The 25,210-nt window shown below is 39.9% G+C and overlaps 1 protein-coding gene across 4 annotated transcripts; it reads right to left on the bottom strand.

Moving 5' to 3' along the window:
* Nucleotides 1-1,062: 1,062 nt before the first annotated feature.
* LOC117868801 (scaffold attachment factor B2-like) lies at nt 1,063-25,187 on the bottom strand. Of its 4 annotated transcripts, none has more exons than XM_034755069.1 (21): nt 24,868-25,187; nt 24,067-24,154; nt 21,696-21,760; nt 21,330-21,608; nt 20,063-20,125; nt 19,096-19,123; nt 17,684-18,173; nt 17,229-17,275; nt 16,122-16,222; nt 13,823-13,972; nt 13,616-13,716; nt 11,142-11,287; nt 9,885-9,976; nt 9,191-9,327; nt 7,204-7,497; nt 4,764-4,901; nt 3,732-3,771; nt 2,744-2,865; nt 1,815-1,924; nt 1,567-1,633; nt 1,063-1,352 (listed from the first exon to the last, which is right to left on the bottom strand). In XM_034755069.1, exons 1-21 carry the CDS (start codon nt 25,054-25,056, stop codon nt 1,226-1,228), a joined length of 2,874 nt encoding a protein of 957 aa, XP_034610960.1. In that variant the 5' UTR covers nt 25,057-25,187; the 3' UTR covers nt 1,063-1,225. The 4 variants fall into 4 exon arrangements, 3 of the variants coding, with proteins under 3 accessions (XP_034610960.1, XP_034610961.1, XP_034610962.1); XM_034755070.1 differs by having other exon boundaries at nt 21,402-21,608; XM_034755071.1 differs by lacking the exon at nt 21,330-21,608.
* Between the last annotated feature and the right edge of the window lie 23 nt (nt 25,188-25,210).

Here is a 25,210-nt window from a genome sequence, read left to right as displayed (position 1 = left end):
TAGTATGGCCTCTGATCATCTATTCTGACCTGCTATATAACACATGCGTGTTAGAGCTAAAGGCTTATGAAATTAGAATGTGAACTGTCATCCTCGCTTTTGTTTTTACTTGTAAGCACTTGGGGCTTTTTTCCTCCTGCAGACACATAACAAGTTCCCTGAAGAATGTATCAGCCTCTGACTTTCAGTGATGACATGTCTGTTTACGGGCGTTTTGGCCATTAGCATCACCTCGTCAGATCTCACTGCTGAGCAGAAGTAGGCCTGCTCAATATTTGACTTGGAGACCTCCAATAAAACCCAGAGGCAGATGCTGGCAATTCAATCCATGAAAGTCTCCAGGGCTCAATGCCTCTTACAGATGTGTGCCACTCCCAAGGACTACAATGGGGGCTGTGCATGTGTGCAGTCAATGCAGCAGTCAGCAAGGGAACAAACGCCTTTGGGTAGAGAGCACTGGGCACCATCTTCCAGATGAAACAGGTGCCCTGGCCTGCTTGTGGTTAAAGGCGTTACAAAAATACCCTAAGAGCAGGAGTTATTTTTTTCCTTCACCTAAAGAAGCTATAGTGTACTGTACCAATACATAGCTCTCTCAGGTATACACAAACACACACAATTTCCTTGTGCTTTCAGAGGAATGGTTACTTTGCAGGAGATTTAAGTAAATGATTTAACAGGGTTCAAAAAAGAACTAGATAAGTTCATGGAGGATAGGTCCATCAATGGCTATTAGCCAGGGTGGAAAGGGATGGCGTCCCTAGCCTCTGTTTGCCAGAAGCTGGGAATGAGCAACAAGGGATGGATCACTTGATGATTCCCTGTTCTGTTCATTCCCTCTGGGGCACCTGGCATTGGCCACTGTCGGAAGACTGGATACTGGGCTGGATGGACCTTTGGTCTGACCCAGTATGGCCGCTCTTATGTTCTTAAATTCACATTTTTTTATACTTCTCTTGTGATACAGAATGGCCAAAGACCATGAAAACAAAGAAGAGCGTTAGCTGTAAACTAATTTTATTATTTATGAAAAATGGAATGTTTCATTAACAGAAACTTAAGTGGTGTTTGAACAAGAACACATTTATTACAAAAAAACAAACAAATGAGTTCACATAGTTTTCCATTACAATATGGCAGATTTTTAATTACATAAATTCAAGGTGACCCTGGGTAACAGAATTCACCACTGTCACCATCTTGCATTCAGAGAAAGTTAAAAATTTCAGTAGCGGTGGGTGAAGCGGGGATCACTGGGTCTGTTTGCTCTGTCCTGGCTTGCAAATGCTCCTGGCACTCCACTAGCCTGCACTATCTGGCTCTGGTTTCCACTTTGCATGAAGCCTCCACGCCTAGGAACAAAATCAAACTTTTTAAAATGTTTTAATCTTCATTGCAAATTTGTAACATTGCTGTGATTTTGTAGTATTTACAATTTTTTAATGATTTTTATTCTTGAAATAAAATGCACCAGATAACACCATGGAAACATTACTCAACTGATTCAATTACAGCATGCAGAGGGAAAGGAAGTAAAGTTAAAGATCTTTGACAAAAGCTTCTTACCCCGATATTGCTCCTCGATTCATTACATGGCCTGTTCCGGACTGACCAGGGATGCCCCTATCAGCACCTACAATAAAGGGGAAAACATTTAAATAAAAATAAAGCATTTTTAAAAAGAAACACCTTCCCGGAATTTTGCTTGCTTGGTAATGCTTTTAAAGCTCAGTATTAGTGGTAGTTAAAACTCAAAGTTCAACAGCAGTAATGCCTAGAAAAACCACAATCACACTATTAAGCAGCAAGTATACCTTGCCATCTCTCATGATCCCGTCCCATCACTCCATCTGCACTGCCCTGCCATGAACGATCTTGATGCCCCTCTAACTTTCGACCATGATCTCCCCAGTCACGTCCATCTCTTAAAAAACAAAACAAAACAAAAAAAATGAAAGTCTAAGTGTGTCCATTATCACTTTGATAGCTAACCGTGAAGCCAAATACAATACCCCATACATAAGCTTATTAAAATCATTTACCAAGCTATAGCTATGCAAATCCTACATTTACAGTGGATACAATCGAATTAGGAAGATTGTTCAACAAGTTTCTAACATAGAAAACTGAATTTTCTTAATTGATTTACAGACATAATCAGTTAATATTACAATATACAGCAACACTCAATACTTAACAACATGGAGCTATTAATGAAGTAGTATCACTTCAGACAAAGTGTAGATGTATATTTTATATACAGAACAATTAATGCAAAGTCTGGATGGATGGTTTAAAAAGAAACATCTGGGATTTCATATTAGTCTTATCTCAGGTTTTCCACCAAGAGTCTAGCTTGCTTTCATTTCTATTAATACATACAATCTCAAATCCACACCACCAGCCCTAAATTAGCCCCTTTTCAGAGAATTTCTGGAGCGTGAGTGAAAGAACTGGATCTTATCCCTAGAAGAGGAAGACCTTACAAGAGAACCATGATTACACTGACAGAGCAGCTCTTTAATAACGAGAGAGCTCTATTCTCTTGATGCACAGGGGAGCGCTGTGTAAATTCACTGCACATCCAGCAGAGAACAGACCCTCGATAAGACTATCTAGAGAGAGGATTTACACTCGTAAAACTGATTCCCACTATGAACCTTCAGAGAGTTCATTTGACATTTCAAAGAGCATGAGCACTTTGAGCACTGGTGAATGACTGTCCTCATTTACATGTACTAACCGGGACTGTGGAGGTATCGTTCTCCCTTCGCTTATTCTTCTGTCAGACCCATAGGCAGCCCAACTGTCCCGTGAGTCCCGCGAGTGACGTTCTGATCCTCCATGGCGCTCATCTGCATAATGCTGAAAGACACCCGGGAATGCTGTAATCTAACTCTCAAATTGGTAAATGCTGATCAACAGAGTTTAGCCAGTGCCACAACCTATCAAGTCACTAGAGCATTTTTGACAACAAGATTCCACACAGCCATTCTGTGACCATCTAATTGTGTGAGCTCTTGGAGCAATATTTTCTCCTTCAAATAACTTTCAAAACTCTTCATTGGTTCCCTTACTACTCTAAGGCTCATTCTGTGTATTATGCAATTTTACTCCAATCCCTTTAACAATTTGCCTTTGCTTCAGTTTTCCCCTCCAGGTTCAAATAACTTTACATAAACTAGTCTCAGTTCAACTCTTCCACTTTGGTAAAGCGTCAACAGAATTCTTAAATTTCCAAAGTACCAATCCAGCCACTACCTCAATGTTTTTAAAAAGATATTTGTTGCATGGTTACATTTGTCCCTCTGTATTATGGCACCTTTGCATTTTCTATAGACCATTTTGCTATACTGAAGACACTGGGTTCTTCGCTGTTCATGGATAGAGTGCCAGAATAATTACCTTACACACGTTATATTTACTGATAATACATCTGACACCAATAACCAGAACACACTTTCTTTTCACCAACTAGCCACAAAAAGAGAATCCATATGGTAATTTAAATCATTTAGACGTGTTTTTTCCTAATCTATGACAACTACTGCAGTTAGCAACTGATTTATGCATTGCACATTCAGTGTGTGAAATCGGTTGTTTATTAAACAGCTGTTGTGTTTCATGCCAGTGGCGGCTGCATTTAAGCCCCGTGCGCCCTGGGATCCTTCCAAATGAAAGCGCCATCTAAATGCACATTTTTATGAAGCAAGAGTTTCAACTTAACCTACCTGCCCATCTCGATCTGCCACTGCCCTTGAAACTTCTCTCCTGGGGTTAAAAAAAAAAAGCACTTCAGTAACAATGGATATGTCTTCCAGTTAAATTACACTGGGGTTTCCAAGTAATCTACATTGAATGCTGGTATCTGTTACACTGTAAAGTATGGAAATGGTAATACTTATTTTATTAGAACTATAATATTAGGATTGGAGAAACTGGTTTACCAAAGCAAACACATACCAGGGCACTAAAATGTTACTGCCACTTGTGTTGCACTGGCACATATCACTGAAATGTGCCAAAGCAACCGAGGCGATAGCTCTGTATCAGATCTGACAGGAAGGAAGGATGGGGCCCAAGAAAGGGTACACAATAAACATCACATAAACATGAAGAGCTGGAAAACAAGCAAAGTGGCGCAGCTCCCACAAAGAATTCCTTTGTCAATTGCAGTAAAAAAAACACACACCCTAACAGCAGTATCTGGAGAGCAACATTTTTATCTTTTTTTATTGGGGGGGAGAGGAGAGAGAGGGGACAGGAGAGAGAAGAGAAGAGGTATACAAGTATAAAACAGCCAGTAAGGAGCCTGGTTCACGCTCTACCCTTCTATCATTGCCTTCAACAGTTAAAAAAACCAAAGGCAGTTCCATTACTCTTGTGCCAAGGAGCTAGGAATCAGGCGTGATAATCCTGTACAGTTGTTATCTACATGTTCTAGATTTCCACACATGCTTTGTGGGATAGTACAGAAAGTGGCTTTCCTTATGGTGCTTATTTCCACGCCTTACACAAGTTCACTATGCTTTTCAGTTTCACATTGGCAAACAAAATTTTTTCAAAGTCTGACAATATTTTCATAAGTAACATACACAAGCTTGCAAGTAGCAGATACACACACAGCCATAAGAACACACAAGTTCTAATACCTACTTTTTTTGCACTATTTTACAAGCAAATGGTAAAGCTGATACGATACTAAATATTTTGTCTTTTCTTAATTTCAGCTAATACAGGAGGAAAAAAACCACATCACTAACCTATCCACAGAATGGTCTTGGTATCGGTCACGATCCCTGTGATCAAAATCATGGAAGCGATTTTGGCGGCTAAAATCAGAATGGTATCTGTCATCCATCGCCATTCGCTTTGCCTCTGGCCAGTAGGAGTCATCTCGCCTGTAAGGAAGTGCACATTATTTTTCCATGGTGCTCTTTCTAAACCAAGTCTCACCTAAAGCAACCTGTGGGTTAAGCTGAACATTCAATAGTTATATTTTTGATATGATAATTAAAATCCCTGAAGTGCCAAACTGACTTCTCATTTCAATTTCAGAAAAGAAGTTAATTGCATCAATACAGCACACACCTTAATCTCAGCATATGTTGAAATGAGAGTAGAAAGACTATTTAATCCTTCTGACATTTGTGTTTTATGATTCAAGTCCACAATTTCTACAGCCCCTCGTGTAACTTCCCTTGAGAATCTAGTTTCTGTAGGAGTCAAAGGAATAATTGAGTGCTGTCACGTAGTATTATGTACATTGCAGCACTGCTTCCAATTGGCTATTTTTTATTTCTGCATGAATGTAGGTGACTGAGGGCAAAATTCACCCCTGGTGTAACCCCCCAGGAGCACTTCACCAGAATCAAACCGGGGTTGAATTTGTCCCCAGATGACTAGATTTCAGGTATATCATCAAAAAAATAGGTATGAAACAGCTTTCAGAACATGTTCAATTCAGACAACTCATTCTGATATTCCTCTATCAGCCTGCAGCAGTCCCAGACAGACCAACACTGCAAAGGTGAACGGATATCTAGCAGACAAGACACATTTGAGAGCACTATCATCATTTGTAAAACTGCGTGCGGCTGGATTGTCAAATATTAATATTGTTCAGGATACCTGGTTAAGAATTAATTTGGAATTAACATCATACACTATTGTATTAACTCATTTTCTAAAATCTTAAGAGTTCAAAAGACGCTAACAATATAATTTAACTTACTGGGCATTCACCTAGCTATGTAAACTGAAGTTTATTATGAATACTTGCCCCAGAAACAGACAGTCACGGTGAAAAGCTGGCAAGGCTAAAATGATTAAAATGCTTCTTGCCTTATATGTATATCAAGATTTCAAAGACCATACAGAAATCATGAAATTAGCCCAATACCATGATTTTTCCTACAGGTGAGAGGCGGTAGTGGGGACTCAGCTGTTCGTGTGTGGTGGGGGCAGGGAGGGTCTGGCAGCACTGACAACGCACAACAATTAGGAGCCCCAGCTCAGCCTGCCATATGGCTCCCCCAGCGGGTCCGGGGGAGATACCACAGCACGGGCTGGCATGGAGCTCAGAATAGGATCATCCACTTGGAGCATGGGTGGGACGGGATCCTGCCCTGGCAGAGAGGAGTGGAATGGGGGATGGATCCTGTCTCACCCTGACCCAGGGCTCCTCACACACACTTTCAGCTCCTTACCAGCCAGAGCTGCAGTATCTCCCCCGGACCTGTGGGGGGCCACTATGGGATGGGGATCCTGATTGCTGCTGGGTCCTGGCGGGTGGGGAGAGGGGGGCAATGTTAATGCATGGCAGACAGCCTGGGTCAGAGGTGGGCACAAAGAAAGCCAGGCCCCAATCCCTACTAGGCCAGGGTGCATAGAGCCATCAGCTGAGACACGCCTACCCCAACTACCACCCACCCTACTCCCCAGGATCCAACTGACCTATTGCCGCCCAACCCAGGATTGGAATCAGCCTGTTAACACCCCCCCGGAGCAGCTGCAGCCTTAGCAGGGAAGTGGAAACAGGGATGCCTGCTTCTGCCTCCCTGCTGTTGGAAAAACTGCAGCACTTCAGGGGGGATTTGGCAGCCATGTGTATCCACTGAAATTCAAATACTTACCCATGAGACTACTGTGAATTTTTTTTTTTTTTTTTTTTTAAATACAATTTCCTCAGGTCCTTACCTAGAAAAGAGCAGCTTTAATGCCAATGAGGAAGATACTCCCACCATTCTACAGGTCAAGGTAGGGGTAGATAAAAGGCTGCTTCAAAGAGCTGGGAGAGAAAAAGAGTTCCTTCTCCTTAAGAATCATAGATGTAACTTTAATTCATGTAGCTGCACTTCACACCCCATGGTAATGGATGCCTTAGAAAAGTATGAACTACATAATTTGCTGTGGCTGTTTGACTGCATTGTGTTTTGTAATCTACTTTGGATGTGCATTTATTGCTTTTTGAGTTTATTAATACACATCTGTGTGTTTTGCTGATTGTGCTTATTTAAAAACATCAAATTAACTAGAATAAAATAAACAAACCGAGCTAGAAACAGTGGTGGTGCTCAGAAGTTTAGCAGCTGTTCTAAGAAGAGTTCTTACTAATTGCATAAAAAAACCTCACTGATTACAGCCTTAAACTTCCTGCTATAAACACACTCTACAATTTGGAATCTCACCGCAATCACTTACCTTGCATCAGTGTCGTAAGGTCTTCTAATTGCCGATCGCCGTTCTTGCACATAGCGCAGTTGTTCTTGCTGACGACGCAGCTCTTCTCTTTCTCGCTGTATGCGATCCTGTTCCTTCCTCCTTTCTTGCTCGATATGCATCCTCTCTCTCTCCAGCCTCTCCCTCTCCAAACGCTCTCTGTCAAGCCGCTGCCTTTGAAATTCAAGTCTGTCGCGCTCTCTCTGAAGCCTCTGTCTTTCATCCCGTTCATGAATGGCTTGAATACGCTGCTCTCGCTCTCGCCGTTCTCGTTCTCTGAAAAGGGGAAGTAGCGGTTTGTTGGTTTTAAAAAGTACTCTACACCTTCAAGTGACATATTTTTAAGGCTTCCTACATCTTCTCCCACAACTCAGCTGACTGTCATTTTCTACTAAACGAACATCACAGCCACTTAAAATAGTTTTTTAAAAAGTAACAATATACACACACGAGATGAGAGGCAAGAATTTAGTAGTGATAACACCCCTTTCCCAGGGAGCAGTTTTGAAAATGCTTTCCCGTAAGGGGAAGAGTTCTATGTCCCTCTTTACATTCTTCTGGAAGAAAAGGCAGCAGGTATACAACCCCCCAATAGAAGGGAGAGAGTAATTTTACTCTCCCTTCAGGGTGACAGTTCAATACAAGCAAAGTTAAAACAAAGGTATTTTAGCAAAGCTAAACGCAAAATTTGAAATAATTTGTTACTGAATAACAAATAAAGATTCTGCTTCTGTTCAAAAGATTTACTGCAGAATCTATTAAAGCTCATGCAATAAATAGCACTAGAAAAATATAAACCCAGAGCAATGGGCAAAGATACAGGAGACTAAACTTTGAAGTTGAATATAACTATGCATGAGGTGATAGATAGCTCCAATACTAAATTGTCATTTTCATAACAGACTGTCAACAGAACAGTATCATCACAGGATAATCATCTCTTGCTACTACATAAATGCAGAGATTTTTCAAAGCAGGATAAATGATCCTGTAACATATTTATGACAATTCGTCCCTTGCATAGCAGTAAGGGTAAAAAGTCATATAAAAACATTCCAGTTTTGCCCCGTTAGCAAGGAAGGAATACGTTTAATTTCTCTCTATTACACCAAATGATTCATGTTGGTGCATTAGGGACAGTTCACTACATTCTAAATATTGAATTCACAATATAGTACCCACTACGCCTAAATAAATTAGTTAAACTGTACACTAAACCACTATGAATCACAAACCCATAAAAAGCCATCGTTTCTGCAGACAATCTGATCAGAAAAAGGAGCCAAATCTGAATTGTTTAAATTAATAGTTCAATCAGGTTTTAGTGACATATTTTACTCCTCGGGGAATTCTGTGCCACTGTGCATGTGTAGAAACATGCCCCCTGGAGATTCTCTTTGCTTCCCGCAGAAAAATGGTTTCTGTGGGGAAGCAAAGAGAAGCTGCACCAGTGCTCACTCACCCCTCCCTGGCAGCACAGGTGCATCTGTTCAGGCAGATCAACCCCCAGAAACCTCACCCAGCTGCAGGAAGCTTGCACTGGAGGGGGGTGGGGGTGTGTGGGGGGTCTGGCTGCAGGAGGTGAGGCTCGGTGGGGTGGGGGTTCCAGGTGGGGGGGGGGGGTCTGGATATACGGGGTCTGGGTGGACAGGGGAGCAGCTCCCCATGCAATGTATGGGGAGCTTAATGGGGGGTCCAGGTGCTGGGGGGATCTGGATGCACAGGAGTTTGTTGGGGGGTTCTGGGTGCAGGGGGAATGGGACTCTGCTGGGGACTCCAGCTGAAGGTGGTTATGGGTCAGCGCGGGGATCGGTCTGGGTGTAGGGGGCTCAGCGGAGGATCTGGGTGCTGGGGGAGTCGGGCTTGGTGGGGTGGGGGGCTCAGGGTGCAGCTGGTTGGAGCTCAGTGGGGTGGGAGTCTGGGCATGGGGGGCTCCCGATGCTCAGAGTAGTGATGACACTAAGCTCACCGGCGTCTCTCCGTTTCTCTGATTTCTCGTTCTCTCTGCCTCTGTCGCTCACGCTCTCGCTGTTCTTTGATTTTATCAAATGATAAAATATCTTGTTTCTCCTTGCTCTCTGACTTGCGATCCTGGCTCTTAGTATTCTGCATTTAATCAAAGTAATACATGAACCAGAATAAAAAAGTGTTTGGATTACATTTCCAGAGACCAGATAAGATAAATGCCCACAAATACGACCACTATCATCCCCCCTTCCTTACCAGAGGGACAAATAATTGTAGGCATTTTGCAGGTGAACTAGAAGGAAGAGAGTCATAGGAAGCACCAATAATTTGGCTACAATTTTTGGGGAGCGAGTCTGCTAGCTAGTTTTGTCTCTGATGCAACACAAACCATACCACTTTAAAAGTGTAGTGACACCCACTGCTCCCCACACTAAACATCTGGGGCAGCATGGTGTCTTAATGGCCTTGTTCCATTCAATATGTGCAACTCTGCCTCAAGTAGCAGTGAAGAAAGCTGTAGCATAGACAGGGCATGATCATTTACCAATCTGGTGTCTTACTACTAGCCAAATCCCCTTATTTACAAAAGAACCACCACAGTTTTCAAAATGCAAGTCAAAGACTCCACAGACGTACAGGGAAAGTTGGTTTAAATCTATTTTCAGAGAAAAGTTTTCTATTGAAATTGTACTTACTCTCTCTTTTGATGTGGTAGAGGTTTTCACACTAATAACTGGTTCTCCTTTGGATTTATCCATTATTACTGTCCTTTCAATTCCTCGACTTCCTAAATGAACCAAAAAAACCAAAGATTGTATAATGAATAAAACAAACTGTGGCAAGAACAATCTAATATACCTTAGATGTTTTTTATAAATATTACAACCGCAGAACTATGTTCACCGGGTTTTTTGAAGTGAGAGGCTGGAGGTTAAGTATTTTTAGCCTGAATATGAGATTTATATCAAAGAAAATGGAGTAAAATTAGTAATTCGGAATGCATGCTTTTGTGAACTTTGGGAAACAAAAAAAAAGGGAGATTTCAAATAACATCAGAAGTCTTACTGTAAAGGACAAAGAAAAATTCAAAACAGTGAATTTAAGTCCACTTTTGCACCTTAAAATGTTTCTCATTCAAAAGACAGACCATGAACTGCACCAGATTCTATACATATCAGCAAAACTTTAGACTAAATTTGCTTCTTGCTTATAACCAGAGACAAGAGTTTCACAAATAATAAAAATGATGCAAAAATCCTAAATTTTTATTCTTTCCACAAATTTTGCAGTTTTATAAATCTAAACCCATTATGCCCTAAATCAAATAGCTGCTGCTCTGTTGAGAGTCTGACAGAGAAACAGCATAATGCTGTATGAATTAGCGTCACCCATTTATCTTAATGGAATGTTAAACTTGTTGAAATACCATCTGTAGCTGAATATACTAAATATTCTAAATTGCAATAACTTAAGTAGAATAATAAAGACTTCTTTAAATTAGCTTCATAATTAAAATGTATTTTATACTACATGTGAGGTTTTTTTACAATGTAGAAACACACTTTGTTCAAAACAGAAAAATCCTTGGAGGGGGTGGGGGGGACGGACTAAAAGCATTTATCTACAATGTAATCAAATTTCAAGTATTTTGAAGGACACTAAATAGCCACAAATATTTAAATTACAGGTCTAAATTCCAAAGAGTCAACAGTTCTCAAACAGAGCCCTATTTGTACTCCTTTTTAAAACACAGGGTATTGAATATTATGAAAACTTCTCCAGCACAGAGGAAGAATTCTCCATGTTTTATCACTTTCCCCACAGATTTCAGTGGATACGGCATGACAATCTAATCTCTCTGTATGTCGGGAAAGTCAATCTTTTGTCACTTAGTTGTCCATATGAACAAAGTCTGTAATACAATTCTCTATTTAGAAAGCAGTTTACATTACCTGATTTGCTAGTCCTAGAGCGATTGGAGGATGTAGTTTTCTGTTCATCTTGCTCTTTTCCTTCTTTTTCATCTTTTCCATCTCTCTCTGTTTTCTTAGTATCATCTTTTTTATCTGCCTTCTCGTCCTTTTTAATACTGACAGACCTATAAACAAACTGAGCTTTAATAGTACAGTACACAGGAACACACAGTTATCTATACAAATCCACTTCTTTTGGATTTCTACATGAGCCACAAAAGACATCCAAAAACTGAAATTTCATAAGCTCTTCCAATTTGTCAAATCCTGAATGCAACATATAGTTGCACACATTTTCCTTACTGAATATGAAAGCTAGAAAGATCCAAAGAAATTAGGAAGAATAGTAGGTGATCCTTTTGAATATTAACAGTTTTCCAAATTGTTGTTAATTCCATCCATAATGAATCTTCATATATAGCTCACTCTTTGCCATTTAAAAGCAGACATCCATACAGAGTGAACTAGAGTAGGATAAAAGCTTTTGCAAATAAGTTCTGCTGTAAGAAACTGCTCCAGTAAAAGTCAAATCAGTAATCAGGACTTTGGCAAGTAAATTAAATATACAGTGTAGCATTTAAGGGCATGTCTTCACTAGCAACGTTAAGGCGCTGGCCATAGCAGTGCTTTAATGTGGCTGTGTAGTCGTGGCATAGCACTGGGGGAGAGCTCTTCCAGCGCTATAACCCCCCCCACCAAAAAACCCATCTCCACGAGGGAAATGGCTCCCAGCACTGGTGCACTGTCTACACTGGCACTTTACAGCGCTGAAACTTGCAGCACTCGGGGGGTGTTTTTTCACACCCCTGAGTGAGACAGGTGCAGCGCTGTGAAGTGCCAGTGTAGACAAGCCCTAAGAATACTGTGAAATAGAATGCCTCTCAAATAACCAGTAGAGGCAATCATGCCCCAGGGTAAATAAATCTTAGCAGACATCTCATGACCCATTCCAGCAGCTCTTTAAGAACTTGGGATTAGTCTTCGAATGAAACTGCCTAAATAACAGGAAGATTTGAACATTTAGAGAGCTGACTCAGTTCCATTAAGATTACAGGAAGGCCCTTTAATACTTCATTTATGAGGACAACATATATGAAACAATCATGATGACCAGGGTGTCTATGCTGGTTTACATAAAAATGAACTGGATCAGGAGATACCAATTTAGGGCCCAAAGCAATATGACCAGGTCCCACGCTACAAATAACTGGACTAAGCTAATATGGAAGGAAAAGCCACACTACGCAGCGCTTTACTGCACTTGAGGATTCTTGGTCACCTTATTTGTCTCACACATTCAGCATACTAGCTTCCCAGAAGACACTACTTATATCTTTCTAGTATCCTTGAAGGGCATGAATAATTCCGAAAGGAAACAATCATTGTGATATTGAACATAAAATCTGTTAGTCTTTAAGGTGCCACCAGACTCCTTGTTGTTTTTGTAGATACAGACTAACACGGCTACCCCCTGATACTTGAGCTCCAGATGTTAGTTACTGCAAGTAGTACTGAACTGTCACATTCAAGAAGTACAAGATCTATCAAGGCTGGTCAGGCCTAAGAAAGGAAATTATCATTACAGGGGTCAAGAATCTGACATGACGCGCCCTGAAGGCCTAAGATACTGAAGTAAAGTTTGCACCACTTTAAAAGAGAAAGCAGAGCTAGGATTTGGAAACAGAAGTATGAACTGCAATCTAAGCAAGGCCAGGTGTACACTAGAAACTTCTGCTACTATAATAATGTCAGTTAGTGGTGTGATTTTTATGACATTTTAAAACGGGCAAAAGCCCTAGTGCAGACATAGTGGTACCAGCAAGAGTGCCTTTGCCAGCATAGCTTATTTCACTTGAGTAACTGGTATAAACTATACTGGCAAAAGCACATTTCTGATAAAAGCTGCATCTACACTAGGAGGATTTGACACTAGTTACACCAGCAAACCTTTTCCAATGTAGATTAGACAGGAGAGACCTTTTCTGACTCTAAAGAAGTATCAGATATGGATCTTATAAGACTGACTTGATGCACATAAGTTAAAAGTTAACTGTATCACTAGAAGCGAATTGTATAACTAAGTCAGAAATGTGTGCACCAGGGTAACGAGACAGCTTTGAGGCCGTAAAAGCAAATGTAGAGTACTGAACTGAAGCAGGTACACAAGTTTGCATAAATGGGAATCTACAATCTAAAAGAAACTAACTACAGGTTATAACCTCTTGATATTTCCATTTCATGGACTCTCAAGGTCAAAAATACAGGATCCATGAAGCAAGATGTGCAATGCAATAAAAATGCTTATTCTTCCTTGATATCAATCAATACTTCAGGTGCAGCATGAAACAACAAAACATGTTTGGGTACTTTATAAACAGTAATATCAATAAAACTAAATTCTGTTAAACTATTATTTGTCTTTCACAGTTAGTTTGTTTTTAAACCAACTTTACTTTTCAGACTTGGAATCTGTAGAATGGTGCCTGTCTCTTTCCTTCCTCGCTTCACTTTCTTTTTTGTCTGAAGGTTTTTTCCCGGCTGGTTCATTTTTTGCCTGGAATAGTATTTGCCAAAAATATAATCAATTACAAGTCTGAGGTCATTAATGCATGCACTCTTATATTTTCATTATGGATCCATCTTGGAAAATTACCACTTACTTTTTCTACAGAGATCATTTTCCCATGTAACTCTGTTCTGTGGAGGTGACCAATACATTTGGTGGCTTCCTCAGATGTTGACATTGTAACAAAACCGTAACAGCGAGCCCCAGGACTGCGAGCGTTAGTCACCACTTTTGCACCAACCACCTTTAAGAAATGGTATTTTTTATTATTGTTTTTGCAACACCTTCAACCATACAGCCTCAGACTTAGACTCATAGACTTAAAGGTCAGAAGAGATCATCATGATCATCTAGTCTGACCTCCTGCACATTGCAGGCCACAGAACCTCACCCACCCACTCCTGTAATAGACCCCAAACCTCTGGCTGAGTTATAAAAGGCCTCAAAATCATGATTTTAAGACTTCAAGTTACAGAGAATCCACCATTTATCATTTCATTGATACAACGTACTTGGTATACAGAATAAAATGCCAGCTATGCCACGTGTACCAGGAACATTAGTTTTGCACCATTCCATTGGAACACCATTTTCATTATTTATTATTTGTATTATCATAACGTCTAGAGGCCCCATGCATGGGCCAGGACCCCAAAGTGCCAGGTGCTGTACAAACAGAACAAAAAGACAATCCCTGCCCCAAAGAGCTTACAGCACTTCTAAGAAACCACCTGACTTCAGTTGTCCAGATTTTGATAATGGCATCACGGTTACACTTTGGAACAGAGGTGTATCCAATTTGGCCATTAGTATTCTAAAAATGTTGTGCTGAGAAGTACTTTCCAAAGTGAAGTAGAAATATTAACAGTGTTTCCCTAGATGCCAATGGCAGTGCCAACATTACTGAAAAGACCAGAGTTTAAAATTCTAGAGCATATTCTAGTGCTAAAATAAGCAATCTTATGCTGGAGTTTCCTTCCTGATAGTATCAAAATTAATACAAAAAACTTAGATAGTGCTACTATAGTAGTGTGCACAAAACCATTAATTCGGTTTATGTAGTGGGACGTGATAACTGCAAAATGAACATCCTCTCTGCTGCACTGACCAATATCAGTGAACTGCCTTATTAACATCACCATTAATATACTTCACTTAAATTATATAAAAAAATTAGAGGCATAAATCTCCACATGAACATAACCAATTTCTTTATTTAATTCCATAACACAATGCAGCATTTACATATATCTCAAAATACATTTGCAGTAGTACGACTTTCACTGGAACATTTATAAGCATGTTCAACAACTCAAAGTTGACCTTTTCTGAACAGATAAATGGCATAAGGAATGACTGAGTCAGAAAAACCTCAATGACTTAGGGTTGGGTCTAAACTGAAAAGTTAGGTCAAACAACTATGTCGCTCAGGGGTGTGAAAAATTCATATCTCTGAGTGATATACTTAAGGCAACCTAAATCCCAGCGTAGACCATGCTAGATCCACGGAAGAATTCTTCCATTGACCTAGCTACTGCGTCTCAGGAAAATGGATTAACTACAGCAAACAGAGAATCCCTCCTGTTGCTGTAGTAGGTGTCGACACTGAAGCACTACAGCAGTGTAGACATATCCTCCGACTGCCTCTCACGTAGCAGCGGATCCAAGAAGTCCACCAGCTGACCTTTCAGAGCATCCCAGTAAATTTTTTTCTATAAATGGGGAAAAGCCATTTGAGGAGAGGGGGAAGAAGTGGCTACCAGCTGTTCTAGATTCCACTTCCTTGCTGACACTAAAAAGCTCCAGGAGGAACCATTCTGTCACTGACTGGGTTTCTCATAGTAGCCAACTATGGAAGGATCACCACTTAAGCCAATACTGTTTGAGACAGCATTAGATTTCAAGGGGATAACCAGGTGGTGAAGCAGTGACTATGATGTGGAAGGTGCCAGATCCCCAGCCCTGCCACTCCTGTATTGGCATGCCATCTCTCATGGACACCCTCTGCAGAGGGGTCAATCTGGGCAACCATTGCATTACTTTACTGGATGTTTCTGAGAACGTTTTGATAGAGGTCTGTCCTCTCAGGGGAGATTTTCAAAGGCCTAAAAGGCAGCCAAGAGCCAGCTCCCTTTGCCTCCAACTTTGGAAATCTGACCCTCAATAATTGACAATTCTATGTGCTATCAGCTTAGCCTGTTCAGCCACACAGCCAGTTCACTCCCATTTTCCTCCTAAGGTTTTACACAAGTAGGCAGAAGACAGAATTTATTTCAACCTGATGCTCATTATTACATAAACAATTACGAGATTTTAAGTCACCATTTAATTTTAATAAATTAAGTAAAAAAAATTGCATTTAATGTAAAAGCACTGTATAAAAAAATACATACCTTTCCATATTTGCTGAAAAGGTTCTTCAAGTCTGTAGCTCTGGTAGAGGAGGAAAGTCCACTAACCCACAAATTCCTACCAGAACTGCTACTTGTACGACCTAATTCAAAAATAAATCACTACTGTATCAGAAAAATGTCGCAGTGAAAAGCAACTGTCCTAGAAACTCCATTTCCTTCAGTCACACACCATTTTGATCTTAAAAATATTGAGCACTTTTAAATACATGAAGTTTCAAACACACTATTTCTTTTAACATAACTATTGGTATGAAATGGTTAATATCAAGGCCCCTAGCCTCTGTTTGCCAGAAGCTGGGAATGGGTGACAGGGGTTGGATCACTTGATTACCAGTTCTGTTCACTGGGCACCTGGCATTGGCCACTGTCGGAAGACAGGATACTGGGCTAGATGGACCTTTGGTCTGACCCAGTATGGCCATTCTTATGTTTTTAAGACATGCAGAATAATGAAAGTATAAGAAATTTTCATCTACTGAAAGCCTGATTCTACTAGACAACGGAGAATATTGTTGGAGACTTGAACTCCTTTGAAGAGTGCCATAAAGGTTATAAGTCTTATCATGAAGTATTAGATAAAATTTCTGAAAACCTTGCCTTTGTTTTAATCAATAAGCAAGAAGTTTTTATACAGAATTACATTAAATCGAAATGGATAGTACCATGAAATAAACCACCTTATGTTAGTAACTTTAAATGGAATCAATGTTTGCCATGCACTAAAAGCTAACCTCAATTATCATAAAGCTCAAGGATTCACTGCATTGACGATCTTGATTAGAAATAATCAGAACCTATATTAAAAGTAGGAAGCAACTTTTTACAGCCAAGATTATATTTTCAAAGATGCACCCCAGTCCTATAAACACACCTGCACTTAATTTTACTACTGGGAGTAGTCCCATTGACTTCAATAGGATTGCACTGTAGTAAAATTAAGCATATGCCTAAGTGTTTGCAGAATCATGGCTAAACAATGCAACTGAAATGTGTTCTCAATTACTCCCTTGGATCTTTGATGAATGTAGAAGAATAAGATTTAGTATTATACCATTTTTCCAAATCAGTCTTAATCTTACAACGTACCTTTCTCATCTTTTGAGACCATCTTTGTGTCTGCATCCTCAACAGAGCTAAAGACAAAAAACAGTGTTATTCAACCAGGAAAAAGTGAAAATAACTCTTAATTATGTGTGCTAGAATTCAATACCTACCAGAAAATTAGTTGTGAAATAAAAGACACCTTTGCAAACTTTTTCAAATCTGATATGTGGGAAGTCAGATGTTTAAACAGACAATTAATTCTGTTTGTCAGAAGATAAAAATTAGGAAGAATTTAAGAAAACAACCTTTGAAGGTTGAGGAAAGGAAGGAAATCAAACCATCAGTTAAAAATTGCACAAGAAGAAATAAAAGATTCTTTAGGAATAGACTACAATTTCATCAGTCTTGCTGGCCAATTGAAGGAAACAGCTTATTTGCATCACTTAATGACCAATGAAAAAAGATAGCATCTGGTCTAAAACTGAGAAAAAACAAACCTCTTTTTCTGATCACCGCCCTCATTGGTAGAGGACTCTTTAGTAGCAGATGATTCTTCAGAATTAGCTTTGTCTTCTGTTTTCTTGGCATCTTCTTTACTATCTTTGGTTTCAAGACCTGCATCTTTATCCGCTGTTTCCTCACTAGAGGCTTCCAGACCTTGTGATGGTTTGCTACTCTGATCACTTATTACTAAAGATTCAGAGTCCATTTTCTCTTCATCTATTGTCTGTTCACTTGTCTCCCCTTTTGCTACAACTAAATGCTTTGCTTCCTTCCTTGAAAGATCTTGTGCTGACTTGCTGTCCAAATCTAAAGCATCTTCCTCCGACTGACTGGCAGCAAGAGCGTCCTCTTCCTCTGCTAGCTTTTTGCCTGCCACGGCGTTACTTGCTTCTTGTGCATATGGCTGCTCCACTTCGGAAATTTCTTCTTTAAGTGGTTCAGATTTACAAGTTTCCCCCAAAATCTCGAGTATTTTCTCATTTTCTACGGATTTAACAGGAATAGAATGGCACAAGATTTAATCACCAGGGAAATAAAGCAATCACAAATGTGGAACTGGCATGGCTGCCACACTAACACCAAGAGAAGTTCTAAGCTACACAGAGATTGGAAAACCCTAATGTACACAATATTAAAAGTTCTAAACTATCTGCAGTCTAGTAAACTATTATATTAAAGCCTGAAAGCTACATGGAAGAAAAATGCCCAATAAACTTAAACACAAAACCTTCTGTCTCGTCCTTGACAGTCTTCTTCAAGTTGAGTTCTAGTTCTTCCTAAGTTAGCTTCCAAAGTCCAAGATGCTTAACTGACTGCATCAATTCTTTGACAGTGCAATTCCCAAATTCCTGTGAAATTCTTTTAGCGGAACAGTCCAACATGAAAACTGGAACATCTTCTGATGGTGCATGAGTATATTTGCAGTCCAGAAAAGTGAACAGTATCTGTATGAAGTTTCCATGAAGAAACTGTCTTCCTTCTTCTGAAATCCAGGCACTCTTTAATTTTAGTTCCCTACTATAGTATTACACTACCTGCACTCCTCCACTCAAAATTACAGCGTTAATGTACTGTGTGATATCACAAGATCTGTTTTACATGCAGAACCTTCAAGTTTTAAGGCTTAGGTTAATTAACATACTTCCTTAAAGAGGTTTTAAAGCAACCACTTTATCACACTGAATGTATTTCTCACACAACAGAGATGACACTGTCACAGATCTGGTGATATGACTGGGTTTCCAATCTCTATGATCCTTGAATGATCGGGACTGTGCACCATTAGAATAATGCACACTATAGTAATTCACTTAAATAAAACAAATAAGGGTACAAGAGGAATTTGGTGCAAGAGCGAAACCATTTCAAAGCCTAACTTTTTATTTTCTTCCCCCCAAAACAGTACCTGGCTCCAAAGGTAGTTCTTCAATTTCCTATAAGGAAAAAATACATATATTACAAAACACCATCCTATGTAAAGATGCTGAGCTTGGCTAAAATTATTTACAAAAGAGAGTATGGAAAAAAATTACTGTAAGTTTTATTAACTCTTATAAACCTCAAAAAGGTTAGATTTTAAAACAATTTCCTTAAAACAATCATTTTTAGAGTAAGATTTTAAGGTAAGTACATTATAATTTCCACCGATGAAATATAAATACAAAAAAACCTCTAAGATTACTTGGAATCAGACACATACACTAAGTGTTTTTGTGGGCACTCAAAGCATATTACAGGACTACGGCCACATCCATCATATAAAGGATGGGGAAAAAATCACAATAGCGCTATTAGTCAGCTGAAATGTACACTGTACTGTTCACTCTAGTGCCTTTAAAATACAGACAAACAAATCAGCAGACAACAGTTTTATAAATACATGTGCCTATGTGAGAGATACCATTTTTCCAACACTACGTAACTACAACACATTTGATTTGCCTAGGTACAAGTCACCTACAACTCCTGTTGAAGTCAACGAGAGCTGTAGATCCTCCAGACTTCTGAAAACCAGGCCCTATGTTTCAGTTAATTTATATCACACCCAATTATGGTAACAATGAACATTATAAAAATGAGTGTATACAAAAGTCTGATGGTATTATATCTTGACAGTAATTTATTTTGGAACAAAGCATAAAAAAAGGCTCAATTCTTCCGATCAGCAGACAAATTCAACACAGGGAAAGGTACATAATTTTGTTACTATGCATACTATGATAACAGTGAATCACAAAAACATATTCTAAGTTTTCTAAATATAAGAATTAGGTGTTTGTATTCCCCCCTCCCCTCCCCGAAACTAATTTTTTTAGCTCTTTATACACCATGTCATTATTTACATTAAATTTAAGATTAAAAAAAGAATTTACCTTCACTACAGTTAAATCAGAAGAAGAAACATCTAAACTGTTTCCAGCGTCCTCACTTTCTGCCTAAAAGAATCAATAGGAAAAATATGTCACTCTATACGGAAGATTCGTCACAGCTTTATTGATAATGAAACCTGAATGAGAAATTGTGAGGTTGGCAAAATATTTTATCTGATTTTTTCCAGATAACTGCTATTAAGCCAAGAATTGCTAGCATTCAACAGAGCAACAAAGAAGGTGAAAAATGGTTACGGATGATTGCATTTAAAAAATAATAATAATAATAATAATAATTAAAAAAACAGGCAATGAGCTCTCTCTGTCTCCAGGCTCTGCTTGCCTACTTTAAAAGTCTGAGCTTTTTAAAAAAATAAAAACTTTCAATGTTAACAGAGAATTCCATATGGCATTTTTATTTGCCTTTCAATCACAGCTACAAAACAAAGCAAGTCAGTCAACTTCTAAACAACAAGTTGATCTATTTAAATACTGCTTGGAAAATCTCAGACTTCATTAGTTTTACCTTAACAATATAATCAAATCTGAATTATTTAACTACTTTCTTAGTTACTCCTGCTGTTTCTAAAGTGAACCAAAAGCAGCTCCCTGGAGCCCCATAAGCCAGGATGGAGACAATGCATGTCAGAGGTAATATCTGTACTTCCTATCTGAGGCTGGGCAATAGTAACTATCTTTCATTGCCCCTGTGTATGTTTCAAGTGAGTTTTAACTTGTAGATTCATGAGAAAGATTATCGTCAACCATTAATGGACAAAGCTGGAATGGCAGTCTATTACCAGATGATAAGCACAGAAAGCCAGCATGAAAACATTCCAAATGTCAGAATGGGAGCCCCAAAGCTAACAAGAAATTTGAAATACATTGAATCAGTCCAGAAACAACATACTGTGCAATTATGAAGTCAATCAACTAAAGCATTTGGATCCCGCAATGCCCTCCAGAACAAAGGAAAAAAAGAGAAAATGGGAACGTAAACTGAAGGCAAAATAGAGAATTCAAAATTTTTTAAAAAATGATGCTTTCTAGACTACTACTACTGTGGGTAGCAATATGATGCATGCAAACAAAACCTAAATGTTTTAAAATCAAGAATGCTATTTCCACAAACAGAAAAAAAATCAATGGCCATACAAATTTAGATCCCCAAATTATTTCTGCTATTGTTTAGATAATGGTGCACTATTTAATTTGAAAAAAAAAAAAAAATAATAATAATTCTGATTCCACACATGTAAGAGATCCATACCATCACTACTGGTATTTCTCTTGATTCTTCTTTAATTTCTGAAAACTGTGGAGATGCCTCCAAGTTACCTACAGCATATTCTGTAGGCTGATCTGGAAGTTCTTTCATTTCTGCATCAGCATTTTCTTTACTATCAGACAGTGAGTCAAGAATATTATCAGCACTGTAATCCTCTCCGCAATCTACAGCACTGCCATTATCTATTTCAGCTTCATCTAACACACTAATATCCATCATGTCAATATCCTGCAAGTTATCCAAACTTGCTTCAATATCCTCCTGTAAAAAGAAAAAAAGTATATATAATAGTCATTGTGACTTGAATGCAGCACTATTCTTTTTCACCTCAAATGTGGTTTCACATACCTGCCCATCTCCAGAATCCTCCTCCAGTCCATTATCTTCAACTCCCTCTTCTTCTAGTCTACGCCCTAGTAACATTAGGATTATTAGAATGATGAATTCATACATTGCTATTTTTCAGATGTTTCTTCCTAGAATAGGTATTAAATCCAGTTTCTTACAGAAGAGTAACATACTTTGCCTTATTTTCAACAGTCCTGTAACTCTGAGCATCACATTTCTTTTTGTAAGCCACAATCAAAGTTCAGAATGTTCAACAAAACATAAGTTGTACAAGACTAAGCTAACAGTACACTTAGGCTGACTATGCATGACTGCAGTGCTTAAGTATCTCAAAGACCATTAATTTTCTCTTTTTAAAAGTCTTACTACATCAGGAATTCATTCAGCAGCTTGATCCATAACATTAGAAGTAACACTCATTACTGAAACACACTTCAGGTCTAACACAGATCAACAGGGAACACATGAAAACAGACAATTTCTCACACATTTACAAGTATATTTTCCTCAAAGAATACAAGCACAGTAGAACAAGAAAGGGAAAGAGGTTTTAGAAATAGGCCTTCTACAATGAGAAACATCTCAGGTTGAACATTTTCATTCTATTAACATGCTGAAATGTTGCAATCACGTCTTAGGTATTTTCTGGGAAGGGAAACATTAGCCAAAATAATTTACAAGTGAATTTAATCCACCCAACGTTAAGAGTGACTAACAGCATTGGTCTGAGCCAGGCATAGTATTGTTAGGTGAGCATTTGTGCATCACCACCAACTCCTCCATGTCTAACGTACTTCAAAGCTTTTAACAATTTTATATTAGGCATTTAAATGAAAGTTAGAAGTTTTTTTAAATCCCTGTTGTACACAATTCTAGTACTAAAACAGATTCTATCTTTAGTTTATTAATTATGTGGCAGTAACACCCATCCCTCGTTTCAGAAGTAGAAAAATTTATTTCATACACAGCATAAAATGACTCCTGACCATTAGAAATCTAATGGCTTGTTTTTGTTCAAGTGAAACCTGGTATTCTGTAATTATAAATACCATCTAAAGCTTATGCCCAAATAAATTTGTTTGTCTCTAAGGTGCCACAAGTACTCCTCGTTCTTTTTGCTGATACAGACTAACACGGCTACCACTCTGAAATCTGACATCTGAAGCAAGCTTTCCAGGTAAATAGGAAATTAAAGGTAACCCTGACAGCCCTTTAACTACAGCAGTGCAAATGCATCACTGTTATAAACTCTAGAGGTTTTAAAACTATAAGGAACTCTAAACCTGGGGTATGAAACTTTAACTTGAAGTACTAAATTTATGTCTTCACATGTAGCACACCTATTAAATGACTTTCCCTTCGGCCTTGCAGAACAGGGAGAACAGTATATACTGAATTAAGTTTCATCTGGAATCAATTTATTTTATATTTAAAAGTTTGTGTTTGAGTCTTCAATATGCTATTTGTTGTAAAATCTCTAGAAACTCTGTTTGAGATTTCACCTTTCATCACACAAACAGCTATTCTAGATTTGTCATGTAGCTGGTTGCCATCTGCATATATCAACAGGAACATGAAAAATACTTGAAAAGCATATATTAACTTCCTGCTGCAGACTAACCTGGGGGAGCTCATATATATTTATTAAATTTATCACACCAAATGAGTAATGCATTTTAATGTTAGCATTTTGGTTACATGCTGAAATAAGTTAACACCCTAACCTTTCACCTCTAGAGGCTTTGTCTCAAATTCTGAATTTGGTCATAAGCATAAATTAATTTGGTTGTCTCACCCTGTTCCCCATTTGTCCACGACAGGGCTAGCAATGTCAGCCTCAAAATGGCTCAATGCCAAACTAGCCTCCTGCAAAGACATAATATCACAATAAATTTTCACTGCCTTGGCAGTAGAAGTCAATCCTTTCTAAGCTGGTCTTTCGGGAAATTTTGATTGGCGATCCAACAAACTTTGTTTGGGAGTATTCCGAGTTATGCATGGCCCTGTGATTAATATTGAACAAAATGTGCAATTCACTAACGATGGACTTGGTATCATACCCGATTGACTGAAACTCACTCACATAAGTATGGAAGAGGGTCAGTAACACAAGACGTTGATGGTAATATTATCTGCACTGGCCTAAACTGTACATTTTATCTTACAGTGCTCCTGTTTGTGCTATATCTGACTCAACCAAATACTATTAATCACAAATTCAGCTCTATAAATTCAGGCACACTACCAAAATTAAGACACAACTACTTTTCAGAGGGAAAGCAGGGAAAGAAAAGAAAAAAGGGAAACTAGATTCTGTTTTGTAAGTGCAAGATCCAAGAAAAAAAAAAATCCTCTCTCAGCTCCCTTGTACCTTTGCTGCTTCTCTTTGGTGTTTTCTTGATAGTTATCTCTGACACCATTGGAATTTCATCAGGATTTCCCCCTTCATCCTCAATAGCCTATTGGAAAAAGATATAAAGCCACTATTTATTTACAGAGCACTGTTGGCCTTGGGCATTAAACACACCAGAGAGAAAAATGCTGTCACTAGAACCTGGCATGCAATACAAGTGGGACCAAATGAAAGTGAAATACCAAAAATTCCCAGGCACTGGTGAAAGAGGAAAGCGTGTGCCAGTGCTTTCTAGAACGCACCCCCCATCTCCCTTCTCACCCAACCCTCCCCTTGCCCCCGCGTGATCAGAGCAATGACAGGATCTCCGTTTTAAGGAAGTGGAGAAGGGCAGCCCGGGATGGCTTTAGTCGGTGGTGCCACAACAGCCTCCCACCGTAGAACAGCCACGTGTCGCGCTCCCTGCTCCCACCGCCCGGCCTCGTGGTATTTAAGGTCTGCACGACGCCTTGCGCACCCAGCCTCTGACAGCGGGCAGAGACTCGAACACGCGACCCGCGGCCTAAGCCAGCAGCTGCCATGGGCACCAAGGGGGGGGGGGAAGGGGCCCGGGCGGGGCTCGAGACCCCAAGGCCAGGGGCGGAGGAGGGGGGGAAGCACGTGACCTGAAGCGAACGCTCCAGGAAGAGCTCGCGCCGGGCCCGGTGGAGTCACGTGACGCCGCTCGCGCTCTCCCCACTTGGCGCCATTTTCTCACCAGTGTCGCCCCTCAGCCCGCGAAAGCGCGCCTCGGCCGCTAGCGCCCCTCCCCCCCCTCACCTTCCTGAGCCGCTCCATCAGCACGCTCTTGTTGCCGCCGCTGTCCAGGTTGCGGCGCTTGAGCTCGGCCCGCAGGTCGATCACCCGCAGCTCGCTCAGCCGCCGGGTCTCGGGCTCCGAGCCGGGGGGAGCCGCCCCGCCCAAGGGCGCAGACTCCCCCAGCCCGGCCGCTGACTGACTCTCCGCCATGACGCCGCTGCTGCTGCTGCTCCGGCTCTCACGCGCCCAAGCAAGAGCCGCGATCCGAGCACAAAATGGTGGTGACGAAGCCGACAGAGACGCGCACGGGGGCTGCGGCGCAGGCGCACTAGGGAGAGACTACAGGGCATCAGGGCTGCGCGCA

Source organism: Trachemys scripta, chromosome 22 (genome assembly GCF_013100865.1).
Source record: "Trachemys scripta elegans isolate TJP31775 chromosome 22, CAS_Tse_1.0, whole genome shotgun sequence".
NCBI classification, from domain to species: domain Eukaryota; kingdom Metazoa; phylum Chordata; order Testudines; family Emydidae; genus Trachemys; species Trachemys scripta.
This window is presented reverse-complemented; position numbering and strand designations above follow the sequence as displayed.

What these genes read in the sequence shown, in the direction of transcription:
- LOC117868801 (XM_034755069.1), bottom strand. Translation starts at nt 25,056, where the DNA reads ATGGCGGAGAGTCAGTCAGCGGCCGGGCTGGGGGAGTCTGCGCCCTTG. An exon ending in TGATGGAGCGGCTCAGGAAG is followed by an intron (nt 24,155 to 24,867) that starts GTGAGGGGGGGG and finishes TTTTTCCAATAG; the next exon opens with GCTATTGAGGATGAAGGGGG. An exon ending in CCTTACGACACTGATGCAAG is followed by an intron (nt 4,902 to 7,203) that starts GTAAGTGATTGC and finishes ACTTCCTTACAG; the next exon opens with GCGAGATGACTCCTACTGGC.